The following is a 16,012-nucleotide window of genomic DNA, read 5'->3' as shown; positions in this document are numbered from 1 at the left end:
TGCAGGTGGTGTTGTTCCCATGTGCCTGCTGCTCTTGTCCTTCTAGGTGGTAGAGGTCGCAGGTTTGGGAGGTGCTGTTGAAGAAGCCTTGGCGAGTTGCTGCAGTGCATCCTGTGGATGGTACACACTGCAGCCACTATGCGCCGGTGGTGAAGGGAGTGAATGTTTAGGGTGGTGGATGGGGTGTCAATCAAGCGGGCTGCTTTGTCCTGGATGGTGTTGAGCTTCTTGAGTGTTGTTGGAGCAGCACTCATCCAGGCAAGTGGAGAGTATTCCATCACACTCCTGACTTGTGCCTTGTAGATGGTGGAAAGGCTTGAAAGAAGGCACACCATGTTGAGCCAGCATTGCCTGAGTGGCTGAAACCAACATGCTACCAACCACTTCTGCAGCCCCTGGCACAACTACCTAGCACTGATCACATGAAACAGTTTTCACAGTCTGGGTCAGCAGACAGCTGGCTACAATGCTGTGCCATCTGTTGTATGGACACCTGCGGTTACCATGCAGTGTAGGGCTAGCATATCTAATGTCAAAAGCACAGTCAGCTGTTGTCTGAAACTTGGTTGCGCCCCCTTGCAGGCATGCTTCAATGCTGACCTATGGGAACAGTGCTATGGAGATGCAGAGGGTAATGTCCTTGCAAGTATATTGCAACTTTGAATATCAATAGACTTTTAATAAGACATTAATTGGAAACAAAACACAGGAAAGGAATACTGTAAATAATAGTACTGGTATAATTAGCTTAAACATAAGGTCTTCAATTCTCACCCGTGTGTTCTCTGAACTCTACCATTGCTTTCATAGTTTTTGAGTCTGCAAGTGCCATAAGCCAGAAGAGCTTGGTTCTTCCACAGCCTTCATGAAGATCCACTTTAATTGCTTCCTCCTCCTCTTTAAACACCTGTCATTTTCAGAAAATTGAAATGGGACTGATTAAGTGGAATAACTTGTCATTTTAGGAAAGTTTTTCCTTAGGAACTAACTGTACTTTTATTAGCACCTTACAGAGCAATGAATACTGCACATATAACTAACTGTAAATATATCTTGGCTCTCAAACTTCTGCTTAGGTTGAACTAACATAATTCTGCTGATTCATGGAACAAATTATTGGAAAAACAATATTCCAGCACTGCTCCTCCACTTTTAAAAACAGAATCAGGAATTTGCTCATAGCATTTTACAAATATTGGCAAAATAGTCTCTGAAATGGTCATTTTTTTGCTCACAGCTCGACAGAGGGGCAAATAACTAAGAATACGACATTTGCAGAAATGTTGAGGGAGAAATACTTTCCTAACAGCTAACTTTTCAAAAGTTGAATGTGGAGGTTGACAACAGATGAATTATTTCTTTTCTTAGTTTCCCCTCTCTGTAGTGCACTATTCCCTGCCCAAGATTGAGTCGCTTTCCTTTATTTTGCAGTCTCTTACAACTGACTGTTTGAAGTAGTCAAGGACCCAAAGCCGGGTTCCGATCATTAAGCTTTCTACAAGAATGCAAAATATTGCTTCAAAACAGTTCTGACATTGCTTAATATTCTACAAAAATACTTTCAATTAAATCCTTACCTGTCTTTGATGTGTTCTTGTCCTTCTGTGAAGATGGAGGAATCGGTCACAGTCTGTGCAAAGATTCCCACACACACTGCAGTGGATAATTGCTGGAGTTTCACCATCATCATGGTTGTCGCACATAGGCTAAGGAAAAGATAACTTACTATTAACTTAGTCATCAATTAAGATAAATAATGCAGAAGGGAATGCCTCTGGTTAAGTGCATTCTGTTGATGATTCAGAGAGATCACACTAAAATACAACAGAACAGACTTTCTCTCCGCATATCTCTAGGCAGGATTTATTGGTTGATCCTTGCAAAAAGAAACTGTGCCGTCTAAAATATCTGACAAATGATCATTCGGCTATCCAAAAGGCTTTATTTTTAAACTCAGTATTTGTTTTCTGCATAAATTAAAATTCTACAGGACATTCTTTAAATTGGAGTCAATATAAAAATGTTTGCACCTATTTAACTGCTCCATTTCTACAAAATGCAAAGTTGATTTAATTGGATACCATGAAATTAAATCTTGCCAATCTTTGCTTGGAAGAAACAGTCACAAGTTTATAGCTTAGCCGTTGTAAACTATTATCTGGCTTCATTTCCTCATGAGAAAGGAGAACACTTTCAGTATAAAGTTGCTCTAAGCTATAGAATATCAAACATCAACTGCTCCCTCTCCACATTCACCTATTATTTTGCACCTCCCATTGGACTAGGGAGCTGATTCAAATACGTTGGCTCCACATGCAGAGGAGAATGGCTCCATAGGAAAAAACAAAGACGTTGAGATCAGCTTGGACGGCAATCCAGATATGGCCAAACTAGAAAAGATTTTTTGGAAGGGGTGGAAAGCAAACCAGATATGGAAAATTAAGGTATCTTGAGGTTTTTACCTAATTTTTTGATGATAAAGATGAGATGGTAGTACTTTATACTGAAAGTGCTCATCCCAACACTATCCTTTTTCAAGTTAGCAGTACAAATACAAATATAGGTTAATGGTAACCTGGATCAATATTCTTCAGTCCCATGTATAACTACATAGCAGCAAAAGGGTTAAAAACAGGAATCAAGTCCAAGTAACAAGGCAACTTTCTTTATATTGTTCCCTCTTACAAATTAGTGAAGATTTTCCAGCTATTTTATATTCCTTTCATCATGGAAATATACATTTGTTTTTTTGCATAACCAAAATGGTCACACTTTTTCTACATATTATGCACGAACTGGAAGCCCGATTTTATCCTTGATCATAATTCTTAGCAGGTAAAAGTTCTTGCATCAAAAGCCTAGAGTACATAGTTAAAATAACTGAACATTTGAGAAGCAGTTATTAACAAATTCAAGATACCAGTGGCAAAAAAGCAAGATACCAATGGTTTCCTTTTGATCAAGGGAGATACACTAAAAAGGTGACCCCAACCTCCTCTGACCTAACATTCATTTGGTTTGGCTATAATGTTCAATATTCCACTGGCTTTGTTGATAATATCTCCAGCCAATACAGAGAAGTTTAGTATCAAGTCCACTAAGACGCCCAAGTCTCTTCCTTAGCTATTTCAACACCATTCGTGGAATACATGTGTTGTTTATTTTTCCATCCTATGTTCAGGACCTTGTACTTATTTGCATTACATTTCATCTGCCACTGATCTGCCCACATACTTATTTTGTCCAACCCACTTTGTAGTTTTTGAGCTGCTTTCTCCGATTCTAATGCCCCTCCCAGTTTGGTATCATCAGCAAATATACCTCCTTGCATTAAGTTTCAGTTCAGCTCATTTATGCAAACAAGAAACAGTGGTCCCAACTTATTAACAACCCTTTCCCTTACCATTTGTTTTTGCTGGCCATCCTTCCCCATCCATCTGCCAGAGGAAAGCCTGTCAACGTGGTCTTGGTCAAGCACACACAGTGAAGCCAGAGCTAGCCATAACTGAAGAGCAAAATGTTAAGCAGAAAGTTAGAATTTTACATTTACTATTGTTAAACCACTGGCCTGTTTCAAATATACTTTCCATATAAAGCAATTAATCCATTACCCTGGTTGTTGTAGTACACTGGACAGGCACTCTGTATTCTTCTTCCATTTTTGTAAGGGCAATAATTGTTTCAGCAATAGCATTCTTTGTAACACGAGACCAGGCTTCTGATAGATGCCCCTAAAAATATAATTCTACAAGTTAACTGGATTTAACAATGACCCTCAAGAGAATGTTTATTTGCAGGAGCAAAAATAGTGCATCAAGTTACAACTATGAACTTAGTAACTACTTTATCCAAACACAAGATAATCCACAGAAAGTGGAGTCAAATTTCTTCTTACTGGATATCAACATTTTTAAAATTGGAATTCTTCATATTAGGTGTTCAGAATTTTTCACTTCAGCAGTAATTAAATTAGTTAGATTATTTCTAACATAACCACTTTCAAAGGAACCTGCAATCCATCGAGAAATTTATGAAAACTGGACCAAGGTGAATTTTGCCGTATTTAAGAAATAAACCAAATTAGTGCCAGTCCATAATGAAGTCTATGTGCATATCCCTTTGACTATTCCAAAGCTCTTCTGGCCAGCCTCCCATCTTCCAACCTCCATAAACTTGAGCTCATTCAAAACTCTGCTGCCGGTATCTTAACTCGCACCAAGTCCTGTTCATCCATCACCCCTGTGCTCGCTGACCTAAGTTAGTTCCTGGTCTGGGAAGGCCTCGATTTTAAAATTCACATCCTTGTGTTCAAAATCCCTCCATGGCCTCGCCCCTTCCGATCTCTGTAACCTCCTCCAGCCCCACAACCCTCCGAGATCTCTGCGCTCCTCCAATTCTCGCCTCTTGCACATCCCTGATTTTCATCGCTTTACCATTGGTGGCCGTGCCTTCAGCTGCCTCGGCCCTAAGCTCTGGAATTCTCTCCCTAAACTTCTCACCCCTCTCTCTCCTCTTTTAAGACGCTCCTTAAAATCTACCTCTTTGACCAAGCTTTTGGTCACCTGTCCCAATATCTCCTTATGGGACTCTGTCAAAATCGCTCGTGAAGCGCCTTGGGAAGTTTTACTATGTTAAAAGGCGCTATATAAATGCAAGTAGTTGTTTTAATCAAATGGCAAATCGTACTTCGATTTTCCACAATATTTCTTGATGCTTCAATCATTCTTTAGTCTCTAGCTCTAGCCCCATAATATACATTGCTGCCACTTTGAATTTCTGGCCAAAGCTCCATTACGAAATCCAGTGATTGCCAACACATGCATCAGCCAGAATGGCAGGTGTGCTGGAATAATTTTCAGTTAAATTTTGCCTCACAATGGCAATGTACGAAGTTGTGTTTATATTGCTATCCAGAGGAACTTCCCTGTAATGGCAAATTTTATTAAATGCTTATTCAGCATGTGCACAACTCATAGTGACTGAGGAGGTAGGTGGGCAACTTATTCAAGTTTCTTCCAATGCTTAATTCTCCGACCTAGTTTCTAAGAGATTTACAAGACTAACCCAGGAATGACAGCCTCCACTGTGTTCCTCACAGTTGCATTGTGGCTAAATATTAAACTTGTTAACATGACCGTGGGGGTGGTGGGGGAATACATAATAAAAGAGAACTAAACTCTGCGGGCTGTAACATATGGATGCTTCAACCCTCAACATCAGCAATCAAAACCCTTTTTCTATAGTACGAGATAAAGCTCCAAAATCTACAAATATTTCAGAATGAGACCAACTAAATCATCTGTTTACTCATTTCCAGCAAATGTGATACCCGTATGCAACTCACTTTTAAGGCTAGACCTTAACTGTCTCAAAAAGGCCCAGGATAACAAACTCAATTATTTCTATTAAGATTCATCATGACATTTTTTAAAAAGTCAAAGAAATTACTGCAAAGACAATATGCACTAAACTAGTGCAAAATGCCAGATATCCAACATATGAAATTAGATTCACTTTGATATCCCTACACTTAAAAGCATTTAGGTTTGCATATTTAACATGCACACAAAATTGTTCTATTATTGATAATGTTTCTTATTGAGGGCGTTTTAATGAAGTAATAATTCCAGTAGACGATTGCAACTTACTGCTGCCATGTCCTTTATTAGTTTAATTATTATTTCTGAAATTTGTGGGGGTGTGGAGCCTTTCATCCACCAGTGACTTTCACCTCGTCGAATGGAGCTGTGGAAAGACCAATAAAACATTAGGCAAATCATTTATCATCTTATATATTTGCAATTTAAATAGGTTTTATAATTAATATGTAAGTGAGTCATTTCAACTCCTTTAGTTATCAGGAAACTGGTAAAAAAATTACTTAAATTAATGCTTGGCATAGTTAAGTGAAAATAGATTACTTGCTTAAGGTGTAATAGTCCTTTCAATAACGATCTCCTCCACAAACACCATATTAATCACTACTACATAAGCACTGACATGGAAGAACCCACACGCCTGAATTATTTAAAACTGTGAATAATGCGGATTAGAGAACTTGCTTCCAAGAATGCTTCAAATGTGCACGAGTATGACAGGCAAAATAGGACATGGAACTTTCGAGATCTACAGTCCTTATAATAAAACTGATGCTACTTAAAATGGTTCAATTACATTTAGAACATAAATATGAAAAGCATTCTCTGAGATCAGAAGTTCATCTTCGATTGACTTGTATGAGAATTTTCAGTTTATCACAGGTAACTGTTGCAACACAATGTACAAAGCATAATGTTACTAGACCAAAACAGCTAAACTTTTGACAAACAAAATCTAATCATTTACATTTTCTGACAATAATTACTGATTTATGGCGGGGGAATAAAAATTCCATTCGAAGTTAATTTTCCAAGGTGTCTAAAATAGCATGTGGGAGTATAAAATACAACCACTGTAATGTTAAAACAACTAGTTTATCAATGCTATTTCTTAGTTCCATTAAGAGTGAAGTACAACTTAAAACAGTCATTCTTACCCAGAGTTGAAGACTGATGGTAATGTAACAGTGGTCACCCCCTTCCCAGCAACTGTACCAGGAAAACTACTTCCTTTGGCTTTTAGCTGCACAGTGAGCGCTTTGGAAATGCATCCCAAGAACATGTCCAAGATTCCTAATTTATTCCAATCTCCTTTCTCTGTGGAATGAATGATGTCACTGATGTCTGCTGGTGGAAGAGATTTCACACCTATTATACTGGCAAGACGCACTGGTGTTACTTCTGGCAACACACGGCGCAGCAAACTTGTCACCTGCAAAGATAAGAGTTTGAATTCCCATTGATTTTTGGAACAGTACATTTAAAAACCATGTACACTGGAAATATCAATAGTCTGTAAGTATTCAAAAAGCATGTGCATGAAACTAGGCATTGAATCAAAGAAATTTATGACAAAGAAGGCAGCCATTCGGCCCATCGTCTCTGTGCCAGCCGAAAAAGAGCCATCCAGTCTAATCCCACTTTCCAGCTCTTGGTCCGTAGCCTTGTAGGTTGCGGCACTTCAAGTGCACATCCAACTACTTTTTAAATGTGATGAGGGTTTCTGCATCTACCACCCTTTCAGGCAGTGAGTTCCAGACCCCCTCCACCCTCTGGGTGAAAAAATTTCTCAACTCCCCTCTAATCCTTTTACCAATCATCTATGCCCCTCTGGTTTTTGACCTCTCTGCTAAGGGAAATGGTTTCATCCTATCCACTCTATCTAGGCCCCTCATAATTCTATATACCTTAATTAAATCTCCCCTCAGTCTTCTCAGTTCCAAAGAAAACAAGCTCAGCCTATCCAATCTATCCTCATAGCTAAAATTCTTCAGTCCTGGCAACGTCCTTGTAAATCTCCTCTGTACCCTCTCTAGTGCAATCACATCTTTCCTGTAATGTGATGACCAGAACTGTACGCAGTACTCAAACTGTGGCCTAACTAGTGTTTTATACAGTTGTGGCATAGCCTCCCTGCTCCTATATTCTTTGCCTCGGTTAATAAAGGAAAGTGTCCTATATGCCTTCTTAACCACCTTATCTATCTGTTCTGCTACCTTCGGGGACCTGTAGACAAGGTCCCAGTGTTCCTCTACACCTCTTAGCATCCTCTGATTTATTGTTTATTCCCTTGCCTTGTTTGCCCTCCCCAAATGCATTACCTCACACTTCTCTGGATTGAATTCCATTTGCCGCTTTTCTGCCTACCTGACCAGTCAACTGATATCTTCCTGCAGTCTACAGCTTTCCTCCTCACCATCAACCACACAGCCAACTTTTGTATCATCTGCAAACTTCTTAATCACGCCCCCTACATTTAAGTCTAAATCATCGATATACACTACAAAAACCAATGGACCTAGTACTGAGCCCTGTGGAACCCCACTGGAAACAGCCTTCCAGTCACAAAAGCACCCGTCGACCATTACCCTTTGCTTCCTGCCACTGAGCCAATTCTGGATCCAACTTGCCACTTTCCCTTGGATCCCATGGGCTTTTACTTTTCTGACCAATCTGCCATGTGGGATCTTGTCAAAAGCCTTGCTAAAATCCATGTAGACTACATCAAATGCGCTACCTTTATCGACCCTCCTTATTACCTGCTCAAAAAATTCAATCAAGTTAGACAGACATGTCCTTCCCATAACAAATCCATGCTGACTGTCCATTGCTGTGCTTACAATTAAAAAAAATGGTTAACAAATGATTTTCTGCTTTGGTGAAGTTTAGATAGGTACAAAATCAATACTGACCTGTCTCTGAACCCTGGGTGAAGCAGTATGCAGTAAAGAGAAAAGGTCTTGTAATAAGGTGAGTTGCTGGGCCAAGTACTGTCGCCCTACATTGGAACCACTCAGAGCAAGCACCATAGAGAGCAATTCAAAACAGTAGGCATCTGAAGAAGCATCCTCATCATTTGGCTGAGAATTAGCATTTTCCTTGCTGGATATGGCATGTTCCCATTCCTCTCGCACACGTGTGGCTTCCATGCGTATGGCTTGAACTATATGTGCACACACCTGTTTAGGAAGATAATCAGCAGGTTTCAAGGATTGAATCAAGTACAGAAAGCATGATCAAGTTTGATTCCACAAGGAGTAAATGGAGTTGAACATAGTTGATCCATTTTTTGGATTAGGCACATGTGAAGTGCTTTGGGGCATTTTTCTACACTAAAGGGGCTATGTAAATGCAAGTGTTATTGCTTCTGGGGAAACCAAATGGTTTATGATGGCCCTTGTAAGAGTTTCGACCTGCTGAGCAGCACAGCCTTATGTGGTTACCCCCATTCTGATTAAGAGCCCTACCCATCAGTGGAGCAGCTAAAATATTCTCTCTTCGAGTGCTTCCCGTACATTAGGTTGTCAATATAGCGGTATTGGAAAGTTTCAAGCCAGTGAGCCGGTTTCAGACCTATTATTGGGGCAACTGGGGATTTCTGTATTCATTTCCCAATAGAATAAAGTTCACTCCAGTTATAAACTCACTCCAGTTTTTTTTTTACTGGTAAAGTGACACATGCAGATTACCCATACAGACTTTAAGAATGATATTAAAACCTTGATCCAAAATGTAAAAGAGGGTGTCTAAGACTTAAATAAACATTGCAAGTATAATCATCTTTTAATTAGAGTTTGAACAGAAAAGTAAGACTATATAATTCATGGCCAATGTTCTCTGGGGTTTTTGCTGCAACCACCACCTCCTCAGCTGATTCCTGTCTGACATTAGTCCATATTCAGATTTGAACTATATGCAATGCATTCAAAGCTTCACTCAATATTTGGCTATTTTTTTCCTGGCTCCAGAAAATCGTGTTCCTTTGAGGGACAACTGAAGCAGCAGCTTTGGCATCACTGTGTTAAGGTGAAAACTTCAATCGCTAGTGCAGGCAGCCAAGAATTTCCCAATACCTGCCAGTACCCAAAGGGGTAACCCCTTGAAAGACAAGATATTTTTGTACTGATTATATGAAATAATCGAACATGTTTGATGTATATGTATTGTCTTGAAAACATTAGTTCTTGTACTCTTGAAGTGTAGATAGTTCAAGCAGATAGGAAGGCCCACAATATGCTTATTTTCATGTTTCATGTGAAGAGATGAATAATTACTACAAAATGCAATAGGCTTAAATGTCAATTTTCTGTGGAGATTCAATTAGAGCACAGGACTGGGCAGCAACTCACAAATGGAATATTAGGGAGGAAACAGCAGCTTGATGTATTTTGCAAATAAATCACTGAACTATGAAGCAATCCAAGTACATAAAATGCCATTTGTATGAGAAATAACAAAGATTATTCATATCCAACCTGTTTCTGTAGATTGGTTAGCTTGCTTCTGCTAAATATGATTCCAACCATGTGTTCCTTCAAATCAGCATCAGATACCTTTATCAAAATGAGATGAAATGTGGTAATTTTAAGCAAGAATGGTAGTTATTTACAATAAATATATACTAAGTGGATCGTTGTTGTATCCGTACCTTTTCTTCTCCCTCTGGTGAAGACAAAATAGTCTTGTCCTCTTGCTCAGGTGTAGGTTCTGCATCACCACAAATCAGTTTGCCAAACACCTGCAATAATTTTATAAAGTCAGCCACGTATCAAAAGACTGATGAATAAGTGAAGCTTTATCAACTGAAGAAACTCGGACAATTTAGTAAATAACTTCAATCCAATTATAGAAAGAACGTTGAAACCAGAGAACATATAGCATACCATCATCACCAGGATGATACCAGGGATGGGGAAACTATAGTTATGAGGACAGATCAGATACTGGAACTAGTTCCACTGGAGCAGAAAAGGCTAAGAGGAGATTTAATAGGGGTTTTAAAATTATGAAGGATTTTGATTGGGTAACTAGGGAAAGACAATTTCCTCTATTTGGGGAATCAATGCCAAGGGATCATCAATTTAAAATGGTCACCAAGAGTGAGGAGAGAGTTTGAGAAAGTTCTTTACACAGAGTTATTGGAGTGTGAAATGGCTTGCCAAAGGGAGTAGTTGAAGCAGAGGCCACTGCATCTTTTAAGGAAGGAGCAGAAAAACATTTGATATAGAGGAAGATGCGGAGCTATGAGAAGACAGGGCAGTGGGATTAGTTCTGGATTACTTTAGCGAAGACCACCGTAATTACGATAAGCCAAATTACCTCCTTCTGTGCTGTAATCATAAATGGTTCCTTCTTAAGTACTGTCCACTTTCACCTCAAAACCACACCCATTACACCCATTCAAAACCACTGTCATTACCCCTCTCCTCAAAAAACCCATCCTCAAACCTTCTGTCGTTATAAACTACCGCCCCATCTCCAATCTCCCTTTCCTCTCCAAAATCCTTAAACATTTTTTTGGTCCCTAAATCCATGCCCAACTTTCCTGCTACTCCCTGTAAATACCTCTCCAATCAGGATTTTGCCCAGCTAGAGCAGTGAAACAGTCCCAAGCAAAGCCACACATGACATCTTCTGTGACTGTGGTGCATTATCCCTCTTCGACCCCTCTGTAGCCTTTGACAGCTGATCACACCATCCTCCTCCAGTGCCCCTCCTCCGTTATCCAGCTGAGTGGGTCTGCTCTTGCTTGGTTCCACCCTTACCGCCAGAGTCCCTCAGGGGCCAATCCTTAATCCCCTTGTCTACATGCTGCCCTTTTGCAACTTCATCTACAGATATAAAGTTAACCTCCACATATACGTTGACAGCACTCAGCTCTACCTCTCCACTACCCTGTCGACCCTGTGGGTTGTCAGACTGCCTGTCGGACATCCAACAATTTGCATTTATATAGCGCCTTTAATGTAATAAGACGTTCCAAGGCACTTAACAGGTGCATAAATCAGACAAAAATCGACACCGAGCTAAAGAAGGAGACATTAAGGCAGGTGACCAAACGCTTGGACAAAGGTAGGATTTGAGCAGCGTCTTAAAGGAGAGAGGGGTACAGAGGCGGAGAGATTTAGGGAGGGAATTCCAGAGTTTAGGGCCTTAGGCAGCTGAAGGCATGGCCACTAACGGTGGAGCGATGAAAATCGGGGATGCGCAAGAGGCCAGAGTTGGAGGAACGCAGAGTTCTTGGACGGTAGTAGGGCTGAAGGAAGTTACAGAGATAGGGAAGGGCCACGGAGGGATTTGAACACGAGAAGAAGAATTTTAAAATTCCAGAGACATCAGAGAGGTGTATTTTGACAGTGGTCAATGAAAGTCAGGATTCCAAAGAACCGAAAATGTAAATAGATAAAAAAAATACAATGTGCAGGTACCTGTGATGTAATAAGTCGGAAAACTCTAAGGGTCTCTGCTTCACAGTTCTTCTGCTGAGCAACGCTTGCTGAGATTTGCCCACCAATTTTGATGCTTTCACTTTCCTTCCATCCTAAAACTTTGACTTGTCGAACTCTCAATGTGTTCTCAGGGCCTTTGAGCTCTATTTTGATAATATGATTGTCTCCTCCAGGAAGTTCACTGGTTACCCATCCCATATGCCTGGAATCCATGTCAGTCTAAGAACAGGAGAAAGTGGACTCATGTTTATTTTTGAAGGCAAATGTGGTAAATAAATTCCTTAAGTGTAAAATCAATTTTAAAACAAAGCAACTCAGTATTATAAAGAAAGAGCGAGCTGAAGCTTGTCCCTGTGTCAGCCAAGGAAGAATCAAGTCTGGAACTAGCCCATAAAGCCCGCTCTTTCCACAGTCCATGCATAACTATCTCATGATGAAATCCCTCCCCACCCCGAACTCAATATCTCTTCACTGACTCTCATGTGAATCAATTTGATCTATGAACATTTCTGTAGCCCTCAATCCCTTTCCTCAACAGGTTTGGCCTGTATCTTTTGATCCAGAATTAACTATTTTTTCTGGTATTCTATACGCTGTGGGTTTGAGAGGAAAGGGTGAAAGAAAATTTCTTCTGATCTATAATCTTGTTCCAGGCTTATGAATTTTGTAATTGTGCCCAATTTCTGTACTTACTGTTCAAGCTAAATAGCCTGGTTACCTCAAACATATCTATATCCATTATTATTCTAATAATAAAGACCGGTATCATGTCTGTTCTGAGTCCTCTCCAATAATACATCATAATTTAATTTCCTACGGCCTGGATAAGGTGATGTATTTGTGGAATGGTGTAATGGCAAGCACCTCCCACACAAATATGGAAAAGGCCAAAAGGAATGTGGAAAAGCACTCGGCTGACCATGGTCAGGACTGCAGGTGCACATTGATAGTGTGAAGGAGATCATCATAGAAATGGAAGGAAAGTAATCTGTATGAATGGGATCGTGAAACCACAACCTACTCACTCCAAGAACATTCCCAAGTTGACAAACTAATTGAAGCTGTCCTAACATGCATTTGTAATTTGCTGGAAAACAGCTAACACTTTCATCTGCTTAAACAGATAAGGGGGCGGTTGTTTAATTCTTCCAGGTTGCAAGTACAACACTGCTAGAAAAAGAGCTGTGTGGACAAGACTGCTTTTAAGCTTGGGACCCTTATCAAATTTAGATCACCCTGTATGGCCAAATTCAGAGAAGCTAATATTTAACTTCAGGGATTCAACCAGATCACGGTACCCTCTTCCCCCAACACATTCCCAGACTAGATCAATTTTTTCTCATAATTAAATGCTTAATGATTTATAATACATTCTACTGAGGATCTTAACCTTGCATTAGCGGTAGTTTTATAAGTATTTTCACCAAACTGTGCCTCAGGCTGAATATATTTAACTTAGAAGCAATTTTCATAATTTTTCTCTTTCATTTTGCATTAACCAACTTGGCCTGAATCTGTGAACTATCAGGACTTTTTTTTCTTCCAATCAAATTAGTCAGGATGAAGGAGGTGTGCATATAATTCATGTGTTCCTAGTTGACAGGATTCCCTCAGTTTCTGAAAAGACAATAACCTGCCACCAGAACAGTGATCAGACTGGACGTTCAAGATGATTTTGTCTTCCCCATACTGGGGTTTCTGAGGCCAAATGAAGCTCCATCTCCATCCTAGTTGAGATAAATTAGTTTAGATAGACTAGGAACAAAACCTGCAACCTTTCTGGTCTGCGCAATTCATTTATCCTTCTTTCACCCGTGTCACTATTTGGGTCTAATATAGGAGTCTTGAAAATTTGCTTATGAAGCTAGCAAGATTCAGCTTTTCAAGATCCTAGATCTACGCTCCCATGATCATAAATGGGTTCATGCATTTTCTGTATTTTGCTGGTGAAAAATGACTTATACTGGATTGACTACATGGAAGAATTAACCAAAAGGTATTGAACAACGACTGTGAGACATCAGTGGTTTAAGATTACTGGAAAAGAAATTAGAAGAACGTTTACAAGGACATGTTTCATACAAGGGGGAGGGGAGAGAATAAAACACTAATGAAAAAACTTTTCTTCCAAGAAGAACAATTTCTTCCAAATTCTTACTTGTTTAATTCTGCTTAGATCTTCAGTTGCTTTTCCAGAAAAGAACGTCATTGAAGACACCTTGTTCTGTATTGGGGGGGAAAGTACATTTCTAGAATAAACATATGACAAAAACACTTCATTTACCAAGCAGATGCATTATAATTTATGAACTCTACCCCACCTTTTCTAAACTTGAGGATTTGATCTTTAATCCTAGGTTTACTTTCTAATATTTCAGTCTGACTAGGTGGTGTGTTTAACATTTGCAAATTTTGTGCATTTCTGGTCTACCATCACAGGAAGTATTTCCAAGTGGAACATCTCTGATTAATTGAAAAGGGTAGTCTTATTAAAAAAAAACTTCCTTCGTTTATACCTGAATTTCAAAGCAAAGAGACATATAAGACACATAGCTGTGCTGCCAAACAAATTCAGAGTTCAGCGAGGGTTATTTCTCACAAAGCTTTTCATCAGACCTTTGAACAAAGGTTACTGAAGGGAACAGTTAAGATTTTTGTTTTGGACTAAAAGATGCAAAATTAAGTATTAAGTTTAAAATAATTGGCAAATAAGCCAGGGGGTAGATGAGGAGAAATGCTTTTACTCAGTGATGATCTGCAATGCACTGCCTGAAAGGGCGGTGGAAGCAGATTCAATCGTAACTTTCGAAAGGGAATTGGATCTCTACTTAAAAAAGGAAACATTTGCAAGGCTATGGGGAAAGAGCAGGGGAGTGGGACTAATTGGTAGCTCTTTCAGGGAGAAGATACAGGCTTGATGGGCTGAATGGCCTCCTTCTGTGTTGTATGATTCTACTGTAGGAGGAATGTTTATCTGATGTATAAATTGATATATCAGATATGTTGATTCTGTATAATCAACATATTTTAACTGTTTTTAGTCTGAGTTATATGGTCCATCAGCATGGTCTTTTCCATCAGCTCAAAGAGATCTGAAATACATGATGTGTACTACTTCTGATGTATATTCCCCACAGTGCAGCATCTCATTGTTCGTCCAGGGCCTGCGATCCCATATAATTCATGCACAAATTCACATTTTAGTTCAGAGGAAATGGGAACTTGCCTTCCATTTTTTTTTTTTGAGTAACAGTAAAAAGTATTGGGCAGCAGCTAGAATTGTAAACCAAAGGCATTGTAACATTCCTAAATTCTTACCCCCAAGTCTCGAGAGTTGTCCACATGAACAGATACATAACGAGCACAAATTCCTTTAACACAATTTATAGTTATGCTCTTGGTTTTATTCTTGTCTTCATCTCCTGATTCCCAGAAGGTTTCTGTGGATCCATCCGTCAGACTACCAATCATAGCTGGTCTACTGGAAGTCTTAATATCTACAATCCCGGTGAGGTCCTTCAAACATGTCACTGCACAGAGCTCCTGCTGTGAAAGAAAACAAAACAAAACTGATGTTTCCCTCTATGGGGCATAATACACAAAGAAAAAAATTGCTGTGACTCAAGGCCAATTGTAGTCAAGAGCAACAATCAGCCTCAAGTCTTTCTAGGTAAAATGCACTGATTTTGTTTGACAAGATCATGGGGGCAGGGAGGAAGAGAAGAATGGAGTCTAGTTTAGTGCACTAAAAGAGTGTGACAATACAAATATGCTAGATTATATAACCGAGGTGTGGTCTTCCTCATTCTTTAAATAGTAATCAATCTCCACAAAGAAATGAACAGGTAATCAATCAAATGGAAAAAAACACCAGGACGGTGTCCCTTTAGGAATGTGACATTTTACATGGGTTGTGGCAGTCATTTGATCTTTCCTGACACCTACTTGTGTGAAACTTGCTCTGGAAGTCTATTTCAGAGGTTTTAAAATGAAATAGCCGATATACTGAGTTGTTACAAGGAACAAAATTGTACACAAAAAGACATCAAATATGTACCAAGTCAGATTAAAAAAGACAGAATTTTTAAAGGTTTGAACTGCATTTGAAGAATAAAGGAAGATAGCATCAAATTAATTAGTACCATGTATAGAAAAACAAAGGGGTGTAGGAATTCCTCCACTTGC

At 39.4% G+C, this 16,012-nt stretch overlaps 1 protein-coding gene across 8 annotated transcripts in view; it reads right to left on the bottom strand.

Moving 5' to 3' along the window:
• Nucleotides 1-16,012, bottom strand: part of mycbp2 (MYC binding protein 2) — a 153,229-nt gene that overhangs the window by 12,367 nt on the left and 124,850 nt on the right. For 7 of the 8 annotated variants that reach the window (XM_067986509.1, XM_067986512.1, XM_067986516.1 and 4 more), the window contains 12 exons: nt 15,146-15,373; nt 13,986-14,051; nt 11,807-12,046; nt 10,027-10,116; nt 9,854-9,931; nt 8,291-8,557; nt 6,536-6,810; nt 5,649-5,745; nt 3,612-3,731; nt 3,404-3,505; nt 1,578-1,706; nt 775-907 (listed from right to left, as the gene is read on the bottom strand). In XM_067986509.1, coding sequence (XP_067842610.1) covers nt 775-907; nt 1,578-1,706; nt 3,404-3,505; nt 3,612-3,731; nt 5,649-5,745; nt 6,536-6,810; nt 8,291-8,557; nt 9,854-9,931; nt 10,027-10,116; nt 11,807-12,046; nt 13,986-14,051; nt 15,146-15,373 — 1,825 coding nt within the window. The remainder of the gene's footprint in view (nt 1-774; nt 908-1,577; nt 1,707-3,403; nt 3,506-3,611; nt 3,732-5,648; nt 5,746-6,535; nt 6,811-8,290; nt 8,558-9,853; nt 9,932-10,026; nt 10,117-11,806; nt 12,047-13,985; nt 14,052-15,145; nt 15,374-16,012) is intronic. The other variant, XM_067986511.1, reaches the window with a different exon arrangement.

Source organism: Heptranchias perlo, chromosome 6, assembly GCF_035084215.1.
Source record: "Heptranchias perlo isolate sHepPer1 chromosome 6, sHepPer1.hap1, whole genome shotgun sequence".
Lineage (NCBI taxonomy): Eukaryota > Metazoa > Chordata > Chondrichthyes > Hexanchiformes > Hexanchidae > Heptranchias > Heptranchias perlo.
Note: the sequence above shows the minus strand (reverse complement) of the source record. Positions and strands in the feature narration are given on the sequence as shown.